The 26718-nt window shown below is 44.4% G+C and overlaps 1 protein-coding gene across 6 annotated transcripts in view; it reads left to right on the top strand.

Moving 5' to 3' along the window:
• The window catches only part of PTPRM (protein tyrosine phosphatase receptor type M), a 749971-nt gene that overhangs the window by 642470 nt on the left and 80783 nt on the right, over nucleotides 1–26718 (top strand). For all 6 annotated transcript variants that reach the window (XM_047793745.1, XM_047793747.1, XM_047793743.1 and 3 more), the window contains 2 exons: nucleotides 1742–1829; nucleotides 24420–24496. In XM_047793745.1, coding sequence (XP_047649701.1) covers nucleotides 1742–1829; nucleotides 24420–24496 — 165 coding nt within the window. The remainder of the gene's footprint in view (nucleotides 1–1741; nucleotides 1830–24419; nucleotides 24497–26718) is intronic.

The following is a 26718-nucleotide window of genomic DNA, read 5'->3' as shown; positions in this document are numbered from 1 at the left end:
GCAAAAATGAGGGCCACGCAGCCCCTGCCTGGGGGTGTCCACAGCCTGGGGCAGAGACAGTAGAATATGCAGAGTGCCATCTGTCTGCTCTGTAGTCAGGTGCTGGCAGGTGGGGCTCCCAGTGGGGTCTGGAGGCCAGTGTGCCTGCCCCCCCCCACTTTGGCCATACTAAGGAGCAGGTCAGCCAGTAAGGCACAACTGGACCCATAAAAAGGAATCATGAATTGGTTCTGTTGAACCACAGACTGATCAGTCAGTATTGGCCATGGGTGGAAATGACCACGATGGCTAAACATTCTGGGGGGATGAAATTGGGGGAGTGAAAAGGAGCTTTCGTTCTAAAGAGGGGATCTTGGGAAGCCATCCTGGGGCATGCTTGGGTGTGTGAGTTCCTGGCACCACGTTCCCTGGCCCCAGAGCATTTCAGAACCATGTTTTCACACACCTGCCCTGACTCTGTGTCTTTGTCCTGCTCTTTCCTTCTTTCCCAGTTGGAGCCGGGAAACATAAGAATAGCTGCAGCAAAAATATGTCAGCGTTGCCAAGTGTTTCTTGCTACCACTTCCTATGGGGCTGCTATGTGAAGGTGAAACAAAACGTGAACTAAAGTGGAAATTAAGATCCCAGATTTTCTTTTCACTTGTCAACTGATAGCAAAGGACATTTTCATTATAAGTTGAACAGAAAACATGTATATCTGGCTAATAACATGAAGATTAAAGACCTTAGGCATAATAACGCCAAATCCTTAAATAAATGGACATCTAAGCTCCACTAAAAATGAAGAGAAAACTCTGGCAGAAGTTCTTAGTTTTAAGCTTGAAGTCGTGAAGTCTTAGCTAAACTACTTTCACAGTTTTAACCAAAAGTAACCTCAGTTTGCAGTTGAGGAGACAAATGATCTCTTCATATCTCATAGGAGAATATTGAACGACGGTGATATAATTAAGACATGGAGACAGAAACAGACTCACAGACATAAGAGAACAGACTTGTAGTTCCCAAGAGGGTGGTGCTGAAGGAAAGACAGAAGGAGAGTTTGGGGTTAGTAGATGCAAACTATTACATTTAGAATGGATAAACTACCAGGTCCTACTATACAGCACAGGAAACTATATCCAGTCTCCTGGGATAGACTATTATGGAAAAGAATATTTAAAAGAATGTGTATCGTAATAACCTGTTACTATAATTAGTATCCTATTACTATAATTCTTCCTATAGTAAGAATGTATATAGTAAAAAATAGATATATTTATGTGCCTGATTTATTCACTTTGCTGTCACCTGAAACTAATACAACAGTGTAAATTGACTGTACTCCAATAAAATTAAATTCTTAAAAGAGAATATATATATATATGTATTAATAAATTCTAAACCAGGAAATATGGTAAAATGAGATATTTCAAAAAAAGAAATTGAGAAAATGTTAAATTTTCTATATTAACTATTCAAGTAAGATGGGGATACACGCTGAAGCATTTTTAGATTGTACAGATGAATTGTGGGCTTACCCTCCAGGCCCCATCCATGTTTGTAGCATTTTAACTAAAGGAAAACAAAAAGCCACATGGAACACTTAGGATGTAAAGTAGCTTCATAATCCGTCATCTCATTCCTGTGAACCTTCTCTTTCTTCCTTGACCCTTGGTTTTAAGAACACCCTGTGTCATTAAGATCCCTGTTTGTTTACTGCACCGAATTGTAATTCCTAGTGTCACTTTTCTCTTTCCTCCAGAGCTTCTTTGAAGGGCAGTCTGCACCATGGGACTCTGCTAAGAAAGATGAGAACAGAATGAAGAACAGATATGGGAATATTATTGCGTGTAAGTGTTGACAGCGTAATTGCGCTGTGATATAACTTTCTTTTCACATCGGCTAAGATTGACCACCAGCCTCACGCAGCGAGAATATGCAGTGCAATTACTGCCTTCATCCTGCTGGAAAAGCTGGTCTGATGCTCGTATTAAGGAAAGGAAAGGAAAATAACCCCCTCCCCCCCGCCCCCACAAGTCCACACGTCTTGCTGTGGGGCTAGTTTTACTTTCAGATGTAAGGGCTGGGTAACATGGGTGATGTGAAAATGCTGAGAAAGGAAATGCATTTTGGAAGCCGTAAACATAACAAATCTGCCTCCCAGCTGCTGCAAGAGAAGGAGCAGCAATAAGGATGCAAAGCCCACCTTGCAGCCCGGAGCTCCAGGTTCTCAGCAGACATGAGCTCGTTAATCCTGGGGACACCTGGGGCCAGGGGTCCGTAATAGGCTCATTTTAAAGACAGGAAGCTGAAACTCAGAAGTTAAATGATGGTCCCCATATCACAACACTCATTAGCAAAAGAGCCAGATGGCAGCTCAAAGATTCCCAGTTCCCGTGAAACTGAGCCCTACCAATCCATAATGCCTCGGATGGGTTTTAAGTCGAGCCCAGCCTCATTAATGTTTCGTAAGGACACCGGGACACGCCTCGGAGCTGAAGCCATCCATCCCCTGCATCACATTGCTCAAAGCCATACACACCTGCCTCAGGGTACCAACGAGGTACTAGCGGGATAAATACTAATTCTAAAGATACGTAAATTAAAACAGTAACAATGTGGAATAGACTTGAGAGCTCACCTAGCCCATTGTGCCTTGTGACTTTTAAGAGAACATACTTGCAAGGAGGGGGGTAGTCCAGAGGGGCATATATTAGCTTTCTTGATTGTGAAAGTGCCGATAGAGTTTATTGGCCCACGTTAACGTTTTTTAGCAGGACAGTTGAGATTCTATTGCAGCGCCACTGACCGTAGAATTTTCTGAGACTGTGGAAATATTCCGTGTCTGCAGACCCAGTACAGTAAGCCCTCGCCACACCAGCGCTTGAAATGTTTTAGACTGAGTTTTATATTGTATTTTATTTTAATTATTTTTAATTTGGATTGTACATGGGACTAGGGGCTCCTAGAATGGACACTACAGACCTACGGTGCACTTTATTTTTAAAAAAAAAAGAGAAGAAGAAGGGGAAGGGGAAGGGTGTCGGGGTTTACATATAAACCCAACCACCCAAACTGGGCCTGAACATGCGCTGATGGCAGGGCTGGAGTTTCCAGCTCTCACTGGCCTTCCACCCCACCTCAGGCTCTTTTCCTTGGTGGTTCTGCATCAGCTTGCACTGACCTTGCACCTTTCTTGGGACAGCATCAAAAAGCGATGCCTCTGCCCAGGCAGCTCTGTCCTGTCTCCTGATCTTACCTCTCCACTTCCTGGCCATTCCCTGTACACACATTATCTTTTCTTTGGTAATGTGTTGGCAAAATAAAAATTATAAATATTTCAGGTATACAGCATAGTAAGATATAACTACTGTAGTCAAGCTAATGAACAAAGTTGTCATTTTTCACCTGTTACCAAAGCACCAGACATCTATACGCTTAGCAAATTTCCAGGTTCCACGCAGTGTTACGAGCCACAGTCATCATCCTGTTCATTCCATCTCTGTTTTTGTGGGTTTGATTCCACGTAGAAATGAGATCATGCAGTGTTTTCTTTCTGTGTCTGCTTTATTTCACTCGGCGTAATATCCTACAAGCTCATCCATGTTGATGCAAATGGTTGTCTTTTCTTCTAGTTTTCAGTTACTTTCCAAAATCCCTCCACAACTGTCTGTGGCTATGTATATAATTGTCTATAAGGCTCTAAGCTGGCATATTTTAGGCTATCAACCTCTAAGACTGCCTACCAATGCTCTTCAAGTAGGATGTTCAGATCCTTGTGTGCTACTGTTAATTCACCCAGCTAAATGGCATGAGTTTGAGACCACATCTGGTTGTGGAAATGCCACTACAGTTGGCTTATGTCCCAGAACTGCCCTGGTGCCGGCCTTGGCCCGGCCTGGTGTTAGACCCCAAGGCTGGGCGCTGTTTCACTAGGGGGCCCCCAGTGGGGTCTAGAACAGGCCACGGCAGCACTGAACACCCCTCTGAGAATTACCATTCGGAGCTGCTTTGTTTAGGACTGTCTGTACGTCTTTAGTTATGGCAGCGAAACTGAATCTTTGAAATGGTTAGTGGTATGGAAGGATTTGAGGAATAAAAAGCCCCAAAGCCCTTTATCTAAACTCATGTTAATGTGCACACTCATAGTGGCTGTTTCTTTAAAGGCCTGGAGAAAAGTATTACATCCCCCACCCCCACCCAAGAATGATGCAGTTGTAGAAAAATCCATTTCCCTGGCTGGGAGGCAGGCCTCTGGGCGTCTAGGCTTTGGGGACAACAGTGCTAACGAGGATGAGGAATGGGGGGGTTCGATCAACGTGTCCCAGAGATCCTTGTTAGTGCTTCTCCAAGAGCATTAGAACTGCTTTAATGATCACATGCATTGCTTTGCAACAGTGTTTGCATATAAAATGGTTTAAATGGTGCTTAAAAGCTGTTTATTGGCTGTTGGTCTTAAGTAAGTTGAACTTTTCCCTTATTTACACTATAAATTTGCTGAGCTAGCGCTTTCCAAATATAAACGAATTCCCCGTCCACCATTCTCACACACTCGTACACACACTCACGTACACACAGCACAGCTCTCCTGATGCTCTGAGCAGTCCTTAATTGTAATTAACAGTGAATTTAGGACACACCGTATCTCCAGCTGACAGCAGCCACTTGCAGCCAGGGGTCTTCTTTTCAGGGGTTGGCAGTTGACCATCAGGAGCCAGAATCTGCAGCAGGCCCTTCCCAGACGTCCTCCCACTTTCTGTGGTCCATTCAGCAAAGAGGCTCAGTTTGCCATGTGCCAGGCTTGGTGCCAAGCTGCCAGAATTCACTAAGTGGGTATTTACTGAGCACCCGTCACACGCCAGGCACTGTCTTAGGTGTCAGAGACAGAGCAGGGAGCCAAGCATCTTTACCATGGAAGGAAGAGGCCAGGATGGAGAAGGCAGTGAGCCAGGGGACAGAGTGAGCCAGGTGATGGCAGTGCGCCAGAAAGGACACAGTCGCTACCCTCGGGAAGTTGGCATCTCCTTTGAGGGAGGAGAGACTTGGACGATTATACAAATAAATGAAATAAAAGTCAAGGGCCACAAGGGGAGGAGCGGGGTCTGTAGGTGTGAAACGAAGACAGCTGACTCAGGGCTAGACAGGGGGTGCAGGAACCCTGGGGTTTGAGGGGCGGAGGGAAGGTGGAGGCTGGAGCTGAAGGGGTGGGAGCCAGAGGGGGACAGAGAGAGAGGAGTGGGGGCTGCTGAACTGCAGGGCCTTCTGGGGCAGATTCAGTGTCTTCGTCTTCACTGTAAGAACAAGGAGGACTCTGTTAACGATTGGGGGCTAATCAATTTTCCTTTGGAAAGAGTGATTTAACTGCGGTAAAGCCTGAATCAGAAGGGGCCCCTCACCTCTCTTGGCCCAGATGAGAAGTGATGGAGACATGGACGACGAAGAAGAGAATTCAGTGGATTCAGAGGCAACCCCTGTGCTTCCGACTTTCAGGAGGATGGATACTGTGTGGATGGGAGGATGGATGGGCGGACCGACAGGTGGATGGAAGGGCAGGCCATCCGTGAGGCGGCCAACCTGGAAGGGAACCAGAGGGGTGGGAGAGTGCTGGGCAGTGGCAGGAAGATCTTAGGCGTTTAATCTAGGGACGTGTTGAGCTCCCTCTGTCAAACAGGCAGTGATGTGGCCCACTCTGGAGTGGTGGTGGTTGTGAGCTTGTCTGTCGAGGGAGCATGGAGGGTGTCAAGGTCCTAGGACCCAGCCTAGAGTGGCCTTAAAAATGACACATGCTGAGGAGTTCCCATGGTGGTACAGTGTGTTACGAATCCAACTGCAGCAGCTCAGGTCACTGTGGAGGTGTGGGTTCAATCCCAGCCTGACACAGTGGGTTAAGAATCTGGCATTGCCGCAGCTGTGACTCACATTCATTCCCTAGCCCTGGAACTTCTCTGTGCCTCAGGTGTAGCCGTTCCTTTTTTTTTTTTTTTTTTTTTTTAATGAGAAATGCTGGAGTTCTGTTGTGGTACAATGGAAACGAACCAGACTAGTATCCATGAGGGTGCGGGTTCGATCCCTGGCCTCACTCAGTGGGTTAAGGATCTGGCACTGCCATGAGCTGTGGTGTAGGTCACAGACACACGTGGAGCTGGTGATGCTGTGACTGTGGCGTAGGCCATCAGCTGTAGCTCTGATTCAACCCCTAGCCTGGAAGTTCCACGTGCCTCCGGTGCGGCCCTAAAAAGAAAAATGAGAGAGAAATGCTGAAACAGAAGTGCTTAGCATGCACAAGGGAGCATGTATCATGGAGAGGAGGGCGCGAACTCCGCGTCTCTTGCCAGCAGGTCTAGTACAATGAAGACTGGGTGGTGACAAGGTGAGGGTCACCCATGAAATGACCAAGAGCTACTTCAAATGGAGCCCGAGAGGGGAGGGAGTAAGGGCGGCCAGGCCATTGAGGACCCACAGCTCTCCAGGAAGGGGAAGGGGTCCTTCTGAGGTCTGGTTTTCATCTGGACTCAGGTCACCCAGGCTTAGTGAGGTGACTAAGAGGAGTGAAACCTCTGACCCCATCGGTCCCACCCAATTCTTATCACCAACAACCCAGCCGAGGGCTTCACATTCCCACGATTTTTGTCTTGAAGCAATGTCCTTCTTTCTGCTAACTGAGCAGCTCTAGTTGTCACCATGTCATTTTCAAGGGACATTCTCCTGGTATGATGCAGATTAGGTATAAAGGCAGGTGAAGGGAGGAGAGAGGGAGACAGGGGTGAGCCTAATGGGTGAGGATGGACAAGCAGGGAGACCTTTTGGCTTAAAAAATCTGGTGGACAAGAGGAAAACAAATACATTCACACAGCGTGCTCAAGAAAGAGAAGGGTAAAATCCAGAAAAATCAGGCAAAATAAAATGAGGGCCAGGGGATCGGCCAGGAATCTGGAAATAAAGAGGGTCTACATAAAAAAGAGTCAGAAATGAGGCAAAACCAAGACCTTAGCAGCACAAAGCCAATAGCAGGAATGAAGCTTGGGACAGAGCCAGCCGGCACTCAGCTCAAAGCTCCTTATTGCTGCTTTTGCAGAACCTCACACCTGGGTCTGAGCTGGGCAGCAGCAGGGACAGGCTGGGGGTGGGGAGGGGGGATGCCAAGCCCTTCCTATCGGTTTCCTTGGCCCTTCTGCATCTTGTACCTCAAAACACGTGCAGCACCAGCCCTTGGCAAGACGGAACCCCAGGAAGAGCAAAGCCATTATTCCCAACAGTCAATTTTCATAAAATTAATTTCAAGTCTCCTGTCAGAGGGCAAATGTTATTGAGATCATTGTGATTCCAGTTTGCCTTAAATAGGTCATCAATATTTAGCAGAAAGGAAGAATTGGTTAGAAATGAAAGATTATCAGTGACAGACTCCATTTCTGCTGCTGTGGTAATTAATTAATATCTGATCACTTACAAGTTACAATTGCAAGGCTATTACCCATATCCATTGTGTTTAATATGAAAATGTTAAAATACTTGAAGCTACATAGAGGGATTTAAAACATAACGTTGTTTGATTAAAAAGGGCATAAATAACATTTTTACAGACTGAAAGTAGAACATAGGAACCTACTTTAAATCTCTAATTACCCCGCCTCTAATATGTGAATGCAGGCATTCACACATACACGTACATGCACGCACACACACACATACACGCCATGAATACACACACATACATATATACATACACCATAAATGCACACACATAATATATACACACATAAATACATGCATACCTATACATATATACACATATATGTACGCACCTACATATATACACACGCTATAAATGTGTATACGCCTAGGTGCATGTATACACACTAAATACACATACATACATATGCGCATATACATAATATATGCACACACCATACATACACATACATACATATGTGCACGTACATACATATACACACACTATAAGTACACACATAAATATACACATGCAGAAATGGTCCAGCAGATTATAATAATTTGTTAGCAGTAGGCAATGGTATGTTATGACTAGGTCTTTTTTTTTTTTTTGTCTTTTTAGGGCTGCACTTGCAGCATATGGAGGTTCCCAGGCTAGGGATCCAATCAGAGCTACGGCTGCCGGCCTACACCACAGCCACAGCAAGGCAGGATATGAGCCGTGTCTCCGACCTACACCACAGCTGACGGCAACGCCGGATCCTTAACCCACTGAGCGAGGCCAGGGGTCAAATCTGCATCCTCACGGATGCTAGTCAGGTTCACTAACCACTGAGCCACAACGGGAACTCCTGACCAGGTCTTTATATGCCTGTTTCTTAACCAAAAATGTGATTTTTGCCCTATTCGTGTAGGAAGGGCTTTTTGGAAAGAAATTAGAGGAATAGCAACAAATCTTTGGTGCAGATCAAGTTTCTCAAAATGGCAGCGTTTATTACCTTTCTGGATGGTGTAACATTGAGTTGTAATTACAATGTACACATTAGCTGGGGTTTGATCCTATTCCAGTCACCCATGGCTAAATAGGTTTCTTTTTTCCAATTATAAAAACAATTCATACACATTAAAGAAAATGTGTGCAGTAAAGAAGAGATGGGGAAAATTGCCCAGGACCTCAGCAAGCAAATTCAAACCCTGCTAATGTTTTATATCCATTTCCTTCAAATCCCTTTTTTCTCTGCCTTGAAATTCTTGGCTTTATTTTGTAAAATAAAAATAGATGTATTTTGTTCTTTCTGATTCCTAAGACGGTATAAACTATAGAGACAATTGAAATAGGACATAAAACCATAAATAGGAAAATAAATATCCCTCCAAATTTTCCCACTCAGCAGAAGCCCCATCCTTTCCAGTTTGCATCTATTATTTCATATAAATAGACCCATAGGAGGCTCACTGCTTTGTAACCTGCTCTCCTTCGCTCTACACAATGTCACTGAGACTTTCGCAAGTAAAGAAATTAAAAGCATAGTAACCATTTTTAATGTTTGTTTCAGATTCCGTTGTTTCCTAAGATCATTGTCCATCCATCTTCTGCTGATACCATTGAATGGTTTAAACCAGGTAGAAAGAGAATAAATTGTGTTTTAGAAAAGTAGTTCTCAGCCTGGGTTCCTCAGAGAGGGAGGAGTCTGGAAGCAATAATGAAATCATTCAGGAGAGAAATTATCAGGTATCAGGCCTTGAAGTCAGGGCAGTAATGACCCAAGTGACAGCTCACTTTTACTGAGTTCTGACTGTGTCCTAGACACTGAGGCAGGACTTGTATTGACTCAATCCTCACAAACACTCTGCAAGGCAGAGTGTATTTCCCTTTTGCAGGGGAAGAAACGGAAGCATGGAGATTAAATAACTTGTCCAAGTTCACACCACCGGCAAATGCCTGAACTGGGATGCAAACCCAGGGCTTTTTACTCCAAAGCCTGTAATGGTAACCACTGCGCAACACTGTGCAAGAGGAGGGATGGAAAAGGAAAGCTTTGAGGAGTTCCCGTCATGGCGAAGTGGTTAACGAACCGACTAGGAACCATGAGGTTGCGGGTTCGATCCCTGCGCTTGCTCAGTGGGTTAACGATCCGGCGTTGCCGTGAGCTGTGGTGTAGGTTGCAGACGCAGCTCGGATCCTGGGTTGCTGTGGCTCTGGCGCAGGCCAGTGGCCACAGCTCCGATTCGACCCCTAGCCTGGGAACCTCCATATGCCGCGGGAGCGGCCCAAGAAATAGCAAAAAGACAAAAAAAAAAAAAAAAAAGAAAAGAAAAGAAAAGCTTTGAGTAGATGCCAAGGGATTAAAAGGCGGGAGTTGTGGAGAAGTATTCAGCCTGTGTCCAGACTTTTTCCTGTGCCCTTTCTAAAACTCGCTAAACTTGTCTTCCCCAAAAGTGGGTTTATGGAGTTTCCAGTTCTCCTTGCTCTGCTGGGCCCCAGACATGCCCACGGGGCTCATCCCACGCCTGGAGTTGTTGAATCCCAGCAAAGGTGTTGCTGTCATTCAGAGAAGAGAGTGGTTTCTTTTCAATGGACTGTCCTATGTCCCGGGCACCAGATGTGCATTATCTCACTTGGGGTGTCCCCAGCATGCCTGTGAAGCTACCATGATCACCCCCTTTTACCGACAGGGTTCAGACGACCCAGATTTTGTCTAATCTCACAGTTCTTGGGACAAGAGGAGCCAGCATCTAAATCAGGGTCTCTGGGGCATCAAAGCACTGTTATTTTTCACGTATCACATCATGGCTTTGGATTAATCAAGAAGTACACCCATCCTAGGAGAGAATCAGGTCTTGTCAGCCTTACCTGGATGTGTCTCCCCAAAACACCAAGTCCTCATAGTCTTTTAAAAAAACTTAATGTATATTCTTTTTCATATTCTTTCTCATGATGGTTTATCAGGGGATATCGAATAGAGTTCCCTATGTTCTACAGTAGGACCTTGCCGTTTATCCATCCTATGTGTAGTAGTTTGCATCTACTAACCCCAAACTCCCAGTCCTTCCCTCCCCCACCTCTCCCTTTGGCAACCACAAGTCTACTCTCTATGTCTGTGAGTCTCTCTGTTTTGTAGACAGGTTCATTTGTGCCGTATTTTAGATTCCACATGTAAATGATATCATATGGTATTTATCTTTCTCATTATGACTGACTTCACTTAATATGAGAATCTCTAGGTCTATCCAGGTTGCTGCAAGTGGCATTATTTCATTCTTTTTTATGGCCAAATAGTAGTCCAGGTTGTAGTTATAGACCGTGTCTTCTATATCAATTCAATCATTGGTGGCCAGTCCTTGTAGTCTTGGCTGCTTGGCGTTTATGGTCAGTAGCTGACCTACTATTAACCACAAATCCCAGTGAATTTCCCCACCTTCCTAACTGGGCAGTCAGGTCCTCCAAATTTGTTTGTCTTTTCCACCCAGTTGGTAGACCCTGGTCTCTCCTAGCTGGTCAGTCCCCAAAGTCAACTGGGAGGACCAGGGCTCAGCCAGTGGCAGCTGCCATTTCTATGGATCCTCTGCCTGAGTGATCCAGTAATTGCTTCATGCCAGACATGTCCTCTGGGCACGTCCTCATAGTCATGTGATGCTATTTAGCCCCAAGAGAAGGAACTGTGTTTTCCTAAAAAGATGGTCATTACATATTAGTCTTACTTGGCATCAGATCCAAGGAGAATAAGATTTCAGGAAAAGATGGCAGTGAGTCTCCGTGTGCTGCCTCATTTGCCCCCTAACAGACCATATTTATTGTCTCTACAGTCACCTGAGATAAGAGCTTAATTTAAAAGAGAATGCCTGAGAATCCAGTTTCTGTCACCATGTCATTCTCAGATATTCAAGCCATTTAGTCTGGACACTGGTATCTGGAGGGACAAATTCTATCTCTTCGGCTTTGACTTTCACTGACTCAGTGTAGAGGAGGTGACACTTTCCTACTTATTCTGTTGCTGCTTAGGAAGGATGGTTTTCACATCTGCCAGCCGGAGGCAGATGCTTAACTGGCTGTGTGCTCCCGTTACATCCAAGAAGGTCAGCCGTGCAATGACCAGCCTCCTGTCCGTGGTCCTCCTTCCTCCCCGAGGTGGAGCCACTTCCACTGCTCAGATAGCTAGCTGCCTGCCCCGGCATACCCGGACTCATCTGTTCACACACCTATGTTATCAATGAAAGAAGTGATGCCCCAGACACCTCAGGTCTATAATTCTACTCAGTACATGTTACAGTGTAAGGCACTTGTCTTCAAGGAGCAGGCCACAGAGTCACTGCTTTCACTGCATCACAGAAGGAATCAGCCCTTCTCAGGAGACCCCAGGGGCTCTAAGACTGCAGGTCCATGAGGTGAGTTGCCCCTCCCACCTCGAAATGCTCTTTGTAGGGTATCAAGGGCGCATGTGCAGCCTGAGAACAGGTCCTGCAAGGAAGGGTGGAAGAAGTGGTCTCTCAGGGCTTTTTTAATTTTATTAAGATACACACAACATAAAACTCACCATCATAACCAGTTTTAAGTGTCCAGGTTAGTGGCATTAAGTTTATTCATGTCATTGTACCACCATCACCACCGTCCATCTCCAGAACTTGTTCATCTTCCCAAACTGAAGCTCTGCACGCGTGAGACAAGAGTTTACACTTCCCACCATCCCAGCCCTTGGCAACCACCATCCCTCTTTCTGTCTCTGTGGATTCGACCACTCTGGAGACTTCATATAAGTGGAGCCATGCAGGTATTTGCCCTTTTAAGTCTTCTTTCCCTGAGCATAATGTCCTCAAGATGGACTCTTATTTTTAGATAGTGAAATATAGGTACAGGAAAAGGTATAACACATCCACGTACAGGTTAATAGATTGTTAATAACCCAGTCCTCAGCAGGACCATGGCCAGCACCCAGAGAAGCCCCAGTGAGCCTCGCCTGAACACAGCGTGCCTGTTTTCCAAGTGTTCATTAACGGAAGAGTTCATCCTCAGTGCCCATTGGTGTGTGTGTGTGTGTGTGTGTGTGTGTGTGTGTGTGTGTGTGTGTGTGTGTTGGGCAGGAGGGCTGCAGCAGGCAGCAGGGACTGGGCTATGAAGGGAGCCCTGGAGGTAGGCGCCAAGGCCCTGATGAAGGATGCTCATGGGGGTGTTCAAGGTGGGCTCTACATGGTCTCTGAGCACAGTTCATACTCAAGTGGAATCACCTTTGAAATAAGAAGTCTGCATACAAAGAGAAATATAAACAATCCAGTGTGCATAAGAAAAGTGCTCTGCGTGTGTCTTACAGGTTTCTGAGTCAAGAGGGGAGTGGAGCAATTAAATTTGGAGAAATAGGCATTGCCATTGTGGCTCAACAGGTTAAGAGCCCAACTAGTATCTTTGAGGATGCAGGTTTGATCCCTGACCTCACTCAGTGGGTTAAGGATCTGGTGTTGCCATGAGCTGTGCTGTAGGTCGCAGACACGGCTCAGATCTGGCATTTCTGTGGCTGGTGTAGGTCAGCAGCTACAGCTCTGATTCAACCCCTAGCCCAGGGACTTCCATATGCCACACCTGTGGCTTTAAAAAAAAAATGGAGAAATAATATGTAAATGAATTATGTCCTTGGGAGGGGGAGTCACTATCTACTTACCTATCTATATCTGTATACCTGTGCAGATCTATCTGTATCTATTTATCTGTCTAGATGCCTAGATCTAGATGTAGATCTGCTCTGTCCATTCCCCTCAAACCTGTTGTATCATCTTCCTGCATCCTTCATTAAATAAAGATCTTCTATATGGGAAAAGAATCTGAAAAAAAGAAATGGATGCATGTATAACTGAATCACTTTGTTTTTTTTCTTTTTAATTACTTTTATTTTTTTTCCATTACAGCTGGTTTACAGTGTTCTGTCAATTTTCTACTGTACAGCAAGGTGACCCAGTCACACATACATACATACATTCTTTTTTCTCACATTATCATGCTCCTTCACAAGTGACTAGACATAGCTTCCAGTGCTATACAGCAGGATCTCATTGCTTATCCATTCCAAAGGCAATAGTTTGCATCTATTAACCCCAAGCTCCCAATCCATCCCACTCCCTCCCCATCCCCCTTGGCAACCACAACTCTATTCTCCAAGTCCATGATTTTCTTTTCTGTGGAAAGATTCATTTCTGCTGTATATAAGTTTCCAGATATGAGTGATATCATATGGTATTTGTCTTTCTCTTTCTAACTTACTTCACTTAGTATAGAGTCTCTAGTTCCATCCCTATTACTGCAAATGGCATTATTTTGTTCTTTTTTATGGCTGAGTAGTATTCCATTGTGTATATATACCACATCTTCTTGATCCATTCATCTGTTGCCTTTAGGTTGTTTCCATGTCTTGGCTATTGTGAATAAGTGCCACAATGAACATATGAGTGCATGTGTCTTTTTCAAGGAAAGTTTTGTCTGGATATATGCCCAAGAGTGGGATTGCTGGGTCATGTGGTTGTTCTATATTTAGTTTTCTAAGGTACCTCCATACTGTTCTCCATAGTGAATGTACCAATTTCCATTCCCACCAACAGTGCAGGAGGGTTCCCTTTTCTCCACATCCCCTCCAGAATTTGTTATTTGTGGACTTACTATTGATGGCCATTCTGACTGGTGTGAGGTGGTACCTCATAGTTTTTATTTGCATCTCTCTAATAATCAGTGATGTTGAGCATTTTTTCATGTGCTTTTTGGCCATCTGTATATCTTCTTTGGAGAAATGTCTATTCAGATCTTTTGCACATTTTTCAATTGGGTTGTTGGCTTTTTTGCTGTTGAGTTGTATAAGTTATTTGTGTGTTTTAGATATTATTAAGCCCTTGTCAGTTGCATCATTTGAAATTATTTTCTCTCATTCTGTAAGTTGTCTTTTTGGGGTTTTTTTATGGTTTCCTTTGCTGTGCAAAAGCTTGTCAGTTTGATTAGGTCCCATTGACTTATTTTTGCTTTTATTTCTGTTGCCTTGGGAGACTGACCTGAGAAAACACTTGTAAGGTTGATATCAGAGAATGTTTTGCCTATGTTCTTTTCTAGAAGTTTGATGGTGTCTTGTCTAATGTTTAAGTCTTCAAGCCATTTTGAGTTTATTTTTGTGCATGGTGTGGGGGTGTGTTCCAGATTCATTGATTTACATGCAGCTGTCTAGTTTTCCCAGCACCCCTTACTGAAAAGACTGTCTTTTTCACATTTTATATTCTTGCCTCCTTTGTCGAAGATTAATTGACAGTAGGTGTCTGGCTTCATTTCTGGGTTCTCTATTCTGTTCCATTGGTCTGTATGTCTGTTTTGATACCAGTATCACATTGTCTTGATGACTGTGGCTTTGTAATATTGCCTGAAGTCTGGGAGAGTTATGCCTCCCGCTTGGTTTTTGTTCCTCAGAATTGCTTTGGCAATTCTGGATCTTTTGTGATTCCACATAAATTTTTGGATTGTTTGTTCTAGTTCTGTGAAAAATGTCATGGGTAGTTTGATAGGGATTGCATTGAATCTGTGGATTGCTTTGGGTAGTATGGCCATTTTTACAATATTATTTTTTCCGACCCAGGAGCATGGACTATCTTTCCATTTCTTTGCATCTTCTTTAATTTCCTTGATTAATGTTTTATAGTTCTCAGCATGTAAGTCTTTCACTTCCTTGGTCAGCTTTATTCCCAGGTATTTGATTTTTGGGGGGTGCCATTTTAAAAGGTATTGTATTTCTGTATTTCTTTTCTAATATTTCATTGTTAGTATACAGTAATGCAACTGATTTTTGAATGTTAATCTTATATCCTGCTACTTTGCTGAATTTGTTGATCAGTTCAAGTAGTTTTTGGGTTGAGTCCTTAGGGTTTTCTATATATAGTATCATGTCGTCTGCATACAGTGACAGTTTTACCTCTTCTCTTCCTATTTGGATGCCTTTTATTTCTCTTGTTTGTCTGATTGCTGTGGATAGGACTTCCAATACTATGCTGAATAACAGTGGTGAGAGTGGGCATCCTTGTCTTGGTCCAGATTTTAGTGGGAAGGCTTTCAGCTTTTCTCCATTGAATATTATGTTTGCTGCAGGTTGGTCATAAATGGCTATGATTATGTTAAGGTATGTTCCCTCTATACCTGCTTTGGTAAGAGTTTTGACCATGAATGGATGTTGGACTTTGTCAAATGCTTTTTCTGCATCTGTTGAAACGATCATGCAGTTTTTTACTTTTGTTCATGTGATATATGACTTTGATTGATTTGCATATGTTGAACCATCCTTGTGAACCTGGGATGAATCCCACTTGGTCGTGGTGTATGACCTTTTTTATATGTTGTTGGATTCAGTTGGCTAAAATTTTGTTGAGAATTTTTGCATCTATATTCATCAGAGATATTGGCCTATAGTTTTCTTTTTTGGTGATATCTTTGGTTTTGGTATTAGCACGATGCTGGCATCATAGAGTCTTTGGGAGTGTTCCTTCTACTTCAACCTTTTAGAAGGGTTTAAGGAGGATGGGTATAAGTTCCTCTTTGTGTGTTTGGTAGAATTTGCCTGTGAAGCCATCAGGTCCTGGACTTTTATTTGCACAGAGTGTTTTTATTACATATTCAGTTTCATTTCTAATGATTGGTCTGTTCAGTTGATCTGTTTCTTCTTGATTCAGTTTTGGAAGGCTGTAAGTCTCTAGAAAGTTGTCCATTTCTTCTAGGTTGTCAAATTTGTTGGCATATAATTGTTCATAGTATTCTCTTATGGGTTTTTGTATTTCTGCAATATCTGTTGTCATTTCTCCTTTTTCATTTCTCTCTTTTTTTTTTTTTTGTCTTTTTGCCATTTCTTGGGCAACTCCCACGGCACATGGAGGTTCCCAGGCTAGGGGTGGAATCAGAGTTGTAGCTGCCGGCCTACGCCAGAGCCACAGCAATGAAGGATCTGAGCCATGTCTGCGACCTACACCACAGCTTACGGCAACGCCGGATCCTTAACCCACTGAGCAAGGGCAGGGATCGAACCCGCAACCCCGTGGTTCCTAGTCGGATTCGTTAACCACTGAGCCACGACAGGAACTCCCCTTTTTCATTTCTTATTTTGTTTATTTGGGTTTTTTATCTCCTCTTCTTGATGAGTCTGGCCAGAGTTTGTTAGTTTTGTTTACCTTTTCAAAAAAACCAGCTCTTGGTTTTATTGATTTTTCTATTGTTTTTTTAATTTCTAATTTACTGATTTCCTCTCTGATCTTTATGATTTCCTTCCTTCTGCTGACTTTAGTTTTGTTTGTTCTTATTTTTCTAATTCATTTAGGTGGTGGGTTAAGTTGTTGATGTGAGATTATTCTTCTTTTTGAGGTAGGCCTGTATTGCTGTGAATTTCCCCCTAAAGCACTGCTTTTGCGACATCCCATAGATTTTGCATGGTTGTGTCTTCATTATCATTTGTCTTGAGGTATTTTTTAATTTCCTTCTTGATTTCCTCATTGACCCTTTGGTTTTTTAGTAGCATGTTGTTTAGTCTCCATATAGTCAGCTTTTTCATTTCTTTTCCTGTGGTTGATCTCTAGTTTCATGCCATTGTGGTCAGAGAAGATACTTGAAGTAATTTCTATGCTCTGAAATATGTTGAGGTTAGCTTTGTGCCCCAGTACGTGATCAATCCTTGAGGATGTTCCATGTGCACTTGAGAAGAATGTATATTCTGATTTTTTTTAATGTAGTGTCCTGAAAATGTTGATTAAGTCCAACTTTTCTATTGAGTCCTTTAGGGTCTCTGTTGCCTTATTGACCTGTTCATTGATGTGAGTGGGGTGTTAAAGTCTCCTACTATTATTGTATTCCCATCAATTTCTCCTTTTATGTCTGCTAGTATTTGTTGTAGGTGCCCCTATATTAGGGGTATATATATTGACGATTGTAATATCCTCTTCTTGAATGGATCCTTTTACCGTTAAATAGCGTCCTTCTTTGTCTTTCTTTATGGCCTTCATTTTAAAGTCTATTTTGTCTGATATGAGTATTGCAACTCCTGCTTTCCTGTCTTGTCCATTGGCATGAAATATCTTTCCCATCCCCTCACTTTCAATCTGTATGTGTCCTTTGCTCTAAGGTGAGTCTCTTGTAGACAGTAGATTGTAGGTTTTTGCTTTTTTATCCAATCTACCACTCTGTGTCTTTTGATTGGAGCATTCAGTCCATTGACATGTGAGGTAATTATTGATAGATATATGTATTTATTGCCATTTTAAACTTTTCCAGTTGATTCTATGTTTCTCCTTTCTTCCTTTCATTTTGTGCTTGGATGATTTCCATTTATTTTATGCTTGTGTACTTTTCTTTTTAGTTTTTGTGAATGTAATGTTTGGTTTTGATTTGCAGTTGCCCTGTTTTTTAAGTATGTTAACCCCTTCCTATATCTGCTTGCTTTAGCCTGATAGTCATATAGACTCAAACAATTATTTTTTTAAAAAGAGTCTAGATTTTATTACTTCTCCACATTCTATAATTTTGAAGTCCTTTTTTAACATCTTCATGTTTGTCCTTTTGCTGTGCCTTATGTTTATCATCGCTTTTACAGTAATTTTTTTTTCCACTTTTAGATCTGTATGCTGGCTTATTTAAGTGATTGCTTTCCAATTGTGGTTTCCTCCATCCTATTTCTTCTTACTTCTTTTTTTTTATTTAGAGAAGCCCTTTCAGTATTTCTTTTAGAATGGGTTTAGTATTGCTGTACTCTTTTAGCTTTTGCTTGTTGGCAAAATTCTTTATCTCCCCTTCTATTTTAAATGATATTCTTGCTGGATCAAATATTCTAGCCTGCAAATTTTTTCCTTTCAGAACTTTAAATATACCTTGCCACTCTCTTCTGGCCTGTAGTGTTTCTGTAGAGAAATCGGCTGATAGCTTTAGGGGGTTCCCTTATAATTATGCTCTGTTTTTCTCTCGCTGCCTTTAGAATCCTCTCTTTGTCTTTAACTTTTGCCATTTTTATTATAATATGTCTTGGCATGGGCCTATTTGGGTTCAACTTATTTGGGGCCTTCTGTGCTTCCTGTATTTGATATCAGTTTCCTTTAGATTTGGAAAGTTTTCAGACATGATTTCTTCAAATGTATTTTCAATCCCCTTTTCTTTTTCTTCTCCTTCTGGAATTCCTATTATGCATAGATTGGCCTACATCGATCTCTTACATTGCTTTCATTTTTTTTCATTTGGTTTTCTGTCTGCTGTCCTGATTGGGTGATTTCCATTATTCTATCTTCCAAGTCACTAATTCGTTCCTCTGCATTATTCATTCTGCTCTTTAATGCCTTTAGCTAAGTTTTCATCTCTGCAAATTAATTTTATAATTCTTCTGTGTTCCTCCTTATGTTTTCTTTTTTTTTTGTCTTTTTGTCTTTTTTTTGTTGTTGTAGTTGTTGTTGTTGTTGCTGTTGCTATTTCTTGGGCCGCTCCCGCGGCATATGGAGGTTCCCAGGCTAGGGGTTGAATCGGAGCTGTAGCCACCGGCCTACGCCAGAGCCACAGCAACGCGGGATCCGAGCCGCATCTGCAACCTACACCACAGCTTACGGCAACGCCGGATCGTTAACACACTGAGCAAGGGCAGGGACCGAACCCGCAACCTCATGGTTCCTAGTCGGATTCGTTAACCACTGCGCCATGACGGGAACTCCCCTCCTTATATTTTCTATTTCCTTTCTAAAGGAATCTGCATTACTGTTCATATCCACTTTTAATTCCTTGATATTCAGCTTTAATTCCTTCAGGATTTTCACTCTCTCCCTTTTGAACTCAGTTTCTATCAGACTGCAGAGGTCTGCTTCATTGTTTGCTGTTTCAGGTGAATTCTCCTGTTCTTTTAACTGGGAATGTTTCCTGAGCTTCTTCATTTTGCTTATGTTTTTCTGTGAGCTTAGGGAAGCCAAACTGTAGTCTTGGAGGGCTACTTCTATGCAAGAGCACCCCTTTGTATTTTGGGGGGTACTATTTATTTTTGGTGTGGGAGTTTGGATATTTTCTATCTCTTTCTTCTGTGTGAACAGACTGTTATCCCTAGGGTGCTGAGTGTGTTTTCAGGGAGAAGGAGGCAATGGGTAGGGCTGGTTGCTGGGCTCTTAGCAGCAGCAAGGACCTGTAGGAAGGTAGTGCAGGCTACTCCTAGTTGCAGGGCCCTGGGAAGTGGTAATGAGCCTTAGGCAGATTTACGAGGTGCCCAGAGCATTTGGCAGTGGCAGCAGCAGGGTGTGTGAGTTCCCAGGTGAGCGAGAGCAACAACAGGGATTGTTTGATTGTAATGCCCTCCACTGAGGTCATTGGGGCTGCTAGTGGTGCCTTTTCCGGGAACCCCTAGTGGTAGTGGGCCATGCCCACCTCTGGAGTCAGTGATAACTGTGGTGGTTTGCCCTGCCACCTGTATACCATGCAAGAAGCACCCCATCCCACTTAACCCCCACAGGAGGTGCTGCACAGGCTGCTCCTAGTTGCAACATCTTGGGATGTGACAGTGATCAAGCATGTGTGCACTGCCTAGAGCGTTTGGCAGTGGAAGCAGCAGGGCAGGTATGCTCCCAGGAGAATGAGAGCAACAACAGATGGTGTTCAATCACAGTGCCCTCCTCTGTGGTGCCCTCTGAGGTTTTTGGGCCTGCACATGGTAGCTGTTCACAGACCCCTAGTGGTGGCAGGCCACGCCTACCTCTGGAGTCAGAGATAACCGTGGCAGTTTGCCCCTGCCACCTATAGACCATGCAAGAAGCACCCCATTGTGCTTAGCCCCCACAGGAGGTGCTGCACAGGCTGCTCCTAGTTGTAGGTTCCTGGGAAGGGACAATGATCAAGCAACTGGGCACTGCCCTGAGAATTTGGCAGTGGAAGCAGCAGGGTGGGTGTGTTCCCAAGGGAGTGAGAGCAAACAGCACATGGTACTCAGTTGCAGTGCACTCTTATTTTTGGTGACCCCTGAGGTGACTGGTGCCACAGGTGGAACCCACTCACAGGTCCCCAGTGGTGGCAAGCCACGCCTCCCTCTGGCCTCCAACAGACAACTGCCACGGTCCGTCCCTGCTGCCTATAGATCATGCAAGAGGCACCACATCGTACTTAGCCCTCCTCTTTCCTTAACCCACACAAGAGGTGCCCAGACACCTGCAGCCTACATAAGAAGTGCCCGGTCTCCCATAGCCCAAGCAAGTGGCTTCTCACCACCCATGGCCTGTGCCAGAGGTGCCCCACCATCTGAGAGCCTGCATGTGCACGGGGAGATTCCTATGGTGGTCCACCCCTCCTGCTCTCGCCCTCCTCAACAATGATGCCTTGCTTCTCCTGCGGACCCAGACCTCCTCCCGGGTTCCTTCTGCCATAGTGTTCCATTCCCCTGCCCATGGCACACTGCTCCTTAGCCTGTCAGGCTGTCCCCACACAGCCAACCCTAACCCTCTCCCAGGGACTGACCTCCGGAGCCTGAGTCTCAGTGCCCAGCCCCCACCCGAGCATCTCAGGCTCTGGTGTCCAGGGCAGTGGTGCAGATGATCTGTGAGGCTCTCACTCTGCTTTGCCCTCCTCAGTCCAGTTGCTTAGCATTTCTCTGCAACTTTGAGGTCCCTCCATCTCAGCTGATCTCCCAGTCGGTTAGGTGGCTTCCCAGGGTGGTGGGTTCCTTTTCTCCTTCACAGCTCCCTCTCAGGAATGCTAGTCCTGTCACGATTCCTTTTTCTCTCTCTTTTTTTCATTTGTTCTACCCAGTTATGTCAAGAGTTTCTTGCCCTTTTTGATGGTTTAAGTTCCTCTGCCAGCGTTCAGTAGATGTTCTGTGTGAATTGTTTTACATGTAGATGTGTTTTTTTGATGTGTTTGCAGGAGAAGGTGAGCACCACGTCTTACTCCTCTGCCATCTTGATCCTTCCCTTTGACTGAATCACTTTGTTGTACAGCAGAAATGATCACAACATTGTAAATCAACTATATTTCCATAAAACTTGAAAAAAGGAAAAAAAAGTTCGCATTACAAGAAAAATTTCTGTAACTATGTATGGTGACAGATGTTAGCTAAACTTGTTGTGATCATTTTGTGATATATACAAATATTGAGTCATTACGTTCTACACTTAAAACTAAAATAATACTCTATGTCAGTTACTTTAAAAATCTTTGACGTGTTCATCTTTTTAAAAACTGGAGAAATAGCAGTGAAGTTTAAAAAAAAAAAACAACTTCGTGGGGGTTAACTGATTGAATGGTAGGAGATGATGGGGAAAGTATTTTAACAAAGGCTCTGTTTCTGGGAGATGAGAGTGCAGTCTTGTCAGAGATTGAAGTCCCCAGTGAGAATATTCCAGAACAACTTTAGAGACCCAAGGTGGTGCATCTTGGGAAACAAGGGACGTTCATCCTGAGGGAAAAGCATGAACAGAGAGGGATTCTGACAAGGAGGCGCAGTAGATCCTGAGATGGCCCAAAGATGGAAGGCTAAGTGCATGCCTGCCTTTGAAAGAAGGACTTGGGGGCAGTCGAGGGGCATAGGGAGTAAACTTCCCCGCAGAGGAACCGACTGAAAGCCCATGTGTGCAGAGAGCTATGAGTCAGTCCTACTGCAGCATCTTTCATCTGGGAAGCTCAAATGGCTTTACCTGCAGAATTGCTTAGAGCTCGCCTCTGAGTAGCTGTGTGTGCACAGGCACCCCCAGCATGTACAAAAGCCATGACCATCTACATGTGCCTTCCTCCCCCACGACATAGGCCGGCTTGGCCAGGAGCCGCTGGTTTGAAGCAAAGTGGATTCTAGAAAACCAGTTCCTAGAGCGTATTCCCACAGGGGAAGTTCTGGCTGCCTGCGGGTCCGTTCCTGGGTTGCTCTTGTGAGTTTGGACAGCAGCTCTAAAGACAGTGAGAAGAAAACACAAGTGTCTGTCACACAGCCCCTGGTGGCGACCACAGCTGGCATTATCCTTCACTCGCTGCACACCAGGCTTTCCCCTAACCTCTCCGGCATCTTATCTTCATGCTCACCGTGATCTGATGAGGGAGGCACTGTGAATCCCCATTTTACAGATCAGGAAGGGAAAGACAGAGGGATGAAGCAACTTGACCCAAATCACAAAGGGAGGGATTCCAGCCAGCACCCCTGGCCCTGGAGCCCATGAGCATGACCACTGCCCACGGTCTTCTCCATGCAGAGCATCCTCCAGGCTTTGCTTGTGTCTGGCTCTCCCCCCCCCCCGCCCCCGCCATCAGCACTTTCCAGATAAATGTTCGGAGCCCCCACTGATGGTAAGGCAAGGACAGGAAATAACAGGACCATCTCTCAGAAAGTCCCCTTCTTGAAACAGGTCAGAAACCGGACACAGATTTCCCTCCACCCACGCTGTTGGAAGCAAACAGAACCTTCGTCCATGCAGAGTTGAACTTGAGAAATGAGCATGAAATGGAACGTTCACCATTAGCACATCAAGCCAAGGAACAGGTTCAGATGCACAGTTTGTCCAGTGATCTTGAGTAATAGTTTGTCACCCGCAAGCCCCCTGGATTGTGCTTCAGTCGGGGGATGTCATCTCTCACCCACTAACCCAAATGATATCAGCAGTTTAGAGGTTGGACCTGCCTCTGCCCAGCGTCTTGGGAAGGGGGATTTGCAAAGTGCTCCCTCAGGCAACCTCTCAGATGCCAGACGCCACTGTGCTTCCCTCTCATAGTGTCTGATTTTCATCCTCCAAATACTGGGTTTGGGGTAAGCTTTCACTGGAAGGAAGGGTTCCTCTGCTCAAAACAACACTCACCTAGGGAAACAATTTTTAAAGGACATGTTTTTGGAGTTCCCTGATGGCACAATGGGTTAAGGATCCAGCATTGACACTGCTGTGACACAGGTTTGATCCCTGGCCTGGGAACTTCTGCATGCCATGGGTGCAGCCAAAAAAATAAAATAAAAGATATGTTTTTAAAAAAAAAAGTTCACTTTTTATTCATTTAAAAGATATTTTGAGGAAATCCTACTATGTTCCAGACACTAATATAGAGATCAGGGGTAGAACAATGAGCCAAACAGAAAATCCATGCCTTTATAAGGCTTTTAGCACTTTCCATTTTTTTAAATGTAATTTAACTCAATTTTTAATTGAGGTGTAATTGATTTACGATGTTGTATTAGTTTCAGGTGTGCAGCAAGGTGACTTGGTTTTATATTTTTTATTTCAGATTCTTGTCCCTTATGGTCATTACAAAATATTGAGTAGAATTCCCTATGCTTGAGAAGGTCTTTGTTGGTTATCTACTTCATATATAGTATTGTGTATATGGTAATCCCAAACTCCTACTTTATCTCTCCCCACCACCACCCTGCACTTACCTTTTTAAAATACAGATTTTCAAGGAAACAATTGAGATGCCTCGGTAACGTTTACAGAGAAAATTTTCCATTCAGCAAAAATGTTTCCTATAGCTAAGTTGTAACACTGTCGCATCCCCCATTCAGTGCTTGCTATGTGACAGCTTTGCCCTCCCGGCCGATGTCCCCGGTACAGGGGAAGAACCCGGGGAACTCCAGGCTGATGACAGGTCAGGATCACATCCGCATCTAGGACCATATCCACATCTGGCAGGCTGGGCTGTGCTTTATAACCATCGCTTGTCAAGGCGGATGTCAGACTCTCAGGCTTGCATGTGACTTAGTGAAGTTGCTAAACTTCCAATCCAGGCAGTAATTCTGCTGTGATTCACAGGATGCTAGGGAAAAGTTTCAAGCTTCTGCCAATGCTTCACGTCTGTAAATGATCAAAGAATGAGTTAATGAGCTTTCCTGTAAAATGCAGAGGATTATAAACCCTTCCCATCTTAATCACAGAGGTGTAGAAGGTGTGTAGTTTTTAAGGATTTGTTTATCTTTACAGCAGTGTGGATGTGGGTGATGTCTCTGTAACGTGCTTACGTTCTGGGGCTCCGAGCAGCCCCACAAATAGCTCTTGTTAATCGTTTCCTCTTCCTTCTGCAGATGACCATTCCCGGGTGAGGCTGCAGACCATAGAAGGGGACAACAACTCAGACTATATCAATGGAAATTATATCGATGTATGTATTTCGAAACTCTCAGTAAACCCATCTGTTCCGATACACACCACCTACTCCATGTGTTTGCTCTAAGATGTGTGGACACAGCCTGGTCCAAACCCAAGAGCAAACACACAAGCCCTGTCCTGTCCACGCCGAACTTGACGGTGAGGACATGTCTGCCTCAGGCAGGTGAACTTCCCTTGTCATTCTCTGCCTTCTTTGCTGTCCCATGCTCACATGGACTATGCAAATGGCGTTTCCATTTGTTGTCAACAACCTGGATTGTTTGACACGTAAAAAAATCTGTTTGCATATTAATGGGACAAAACTCTCTAATTCCTAAATCGAGGATTTGCCATCCCTTGTCATCCCAGCACTTTTAAGTCGCCTTCAAAGTCGTCGGCAGCTGTTAACCAGGACTTCTGATGCATGCAAGACGTGTCATTAAATATGTAGGCTGCTTAATTATTGAAGCCCGCATCTTTGTTCATTCTGCATCATGTTAAGTTAATGTCTTACGTTGGAATAAATTCTTTAGGAGACAGCATGTTTTCACTTGAAAGAATGAATGAAATCAAAAGTAGACTGAAAATCAAGGGAACGTTGCTGTTACTGCCAAAGCCCAAGTTTACATTAAACAGATCTGGGCCCCAAGGCACCCTCTGTACTTGAAGTTCATACTGTTTCCTGGTCCACCTTCCATGCACAGGTTTTATTCAGATAAGTAGATTCTTTTCCTGTCTTGGCTGGGTATCGCTCAGAAGCTACGGAAAACACTAGCATCACCAACTCTAAGAGTTATGGAAAAATAGCTACAGGAACGTGATGGTGGTGCTCACAGGGGAGGTTTAGCATTTGGGGTTATAGATTTGAGGGTGGGGCTTGATAGCTGATTGTTCAAAGAGTAATTCATATCTCAGCCTTCAAACAAAGACCCCTAGGCCCTCCATTGATAATGACCAGAAACCTACCCCAGCCAAGGTAGACTTTTTTATTCAAGCAGAGCTTCTTTTCAAGGCACATTGTGCTCATTCCCTGGTTGAGCGGATACGTGGGGAGGACCTTAGGTATCAAGGTGCCCAAGGCCTTCTCCCCAGGGCCCTGGAATAAGAAATATCTTTGCTTTAACAGCCCTTCCCTGGGGAGATTCCAGGGTACCCTGTTCATCCTGCCGTCCCAGCCCCACCCCCCGGATCCCTGAGCAGAGGGGCAGTGTCCTACCCTTGTACCCCTGCACCTGACACCTGCTCAGATACTATAAGCTCAGTAGGTGCCTGCTGAGTGATTGTCTGGGGAGTAGATGTGATCAGATGAGACCTTGTCATGGAAGCCATTTGAACTAAGCTTGAAAGAATGGGTGGGGGAGTTCCCTGGTGGCCTAGGGGTTAAAGATACAGTGCTGTCCTTATTATGGCTTGGGATCAATCTTTGCCTGAGAACATCTGCATACCGCGGGCATGGCCAAAAAGAATTTAAAATTAAAAAAGGAGTTCCCGTCGTGGCGCAGTGGTTAACAAATCCGACTAGGAACCATGAGGTTGCAGGTTTGATCCCTGACCTTGCTCCATGGGTTAAGGATCCGGCGTTGCCATGAGCTGTGGTGTAGATCACAGATGCAGCTCGGATCCCACATTGCTGTGGCTCTGGCGTAGGCCGGCAGCTACAGCTCCAATTGGACCCCTAGCCTGGGAACTGCTGTGGGAGCAGCCCAAGAAATGGCAAAAAGACCAAAAAAAAAAAAAAAAGACAGAGGCGGGAGAACATCAAAGTAATGAAAATACCAGAATCATTAGTTTTGGTTTTAACAGAGAAAAGGGTCAGTATTCAAGCCCCTTTTCACTTAGTGAAATTGTATTGACCACCTATTATATGGCAGTAACTGTTCGAGGTGCTGGTGTTATAACCGTGAACAGGTCAGACCAAAACAAACACAAACCTCGGACATAATGGATCTGAGGATCTAACTGGGAGAAACAGACAGTCAGTGAAAACGTCCGTCCACTCTACATGGTGTGTGAGGTGGCAGGATGTTCTGTGGAAAGGAAGAAAGCCCTGATGGGGGTAGGAGCCCCGGCTTGGAGGTGGGTGCAGTTTTGAACAGAAGGGCTGGAGTCAGCTCCACCGAGAAGGTGAGGGGCTGGGCGGGGTAGCTGTCTAAGGGGTGAGCATCCAGGCTGAGAGCAGCCGGGAAGAGGCCTGGCTGTGGGGCACCCGTGGCAGGTGTGGAAGTGTCGGTGGAG

This window comes from Phacochoerus africanus, chromosome 8 (genome assembly GCF_016906955.1).
Source record: "Phacochoerus africanus isolate WHEZ1 chromosome 8, ROS_Pafr_v1, whole genome shotgun sequence".
Classification (NCBI taxonomy): domain Eukaryota; kingdom Metazoa; phylum Chordata; class Mammalia; order Artiodactyla; family Suidae; genus Phacochoerus; species Phacochoerus africanus.
Note: the sequence above shows the minus strand (reverse complement) of the source record. Positions and strands in the feature narration are given on the sequence as shown.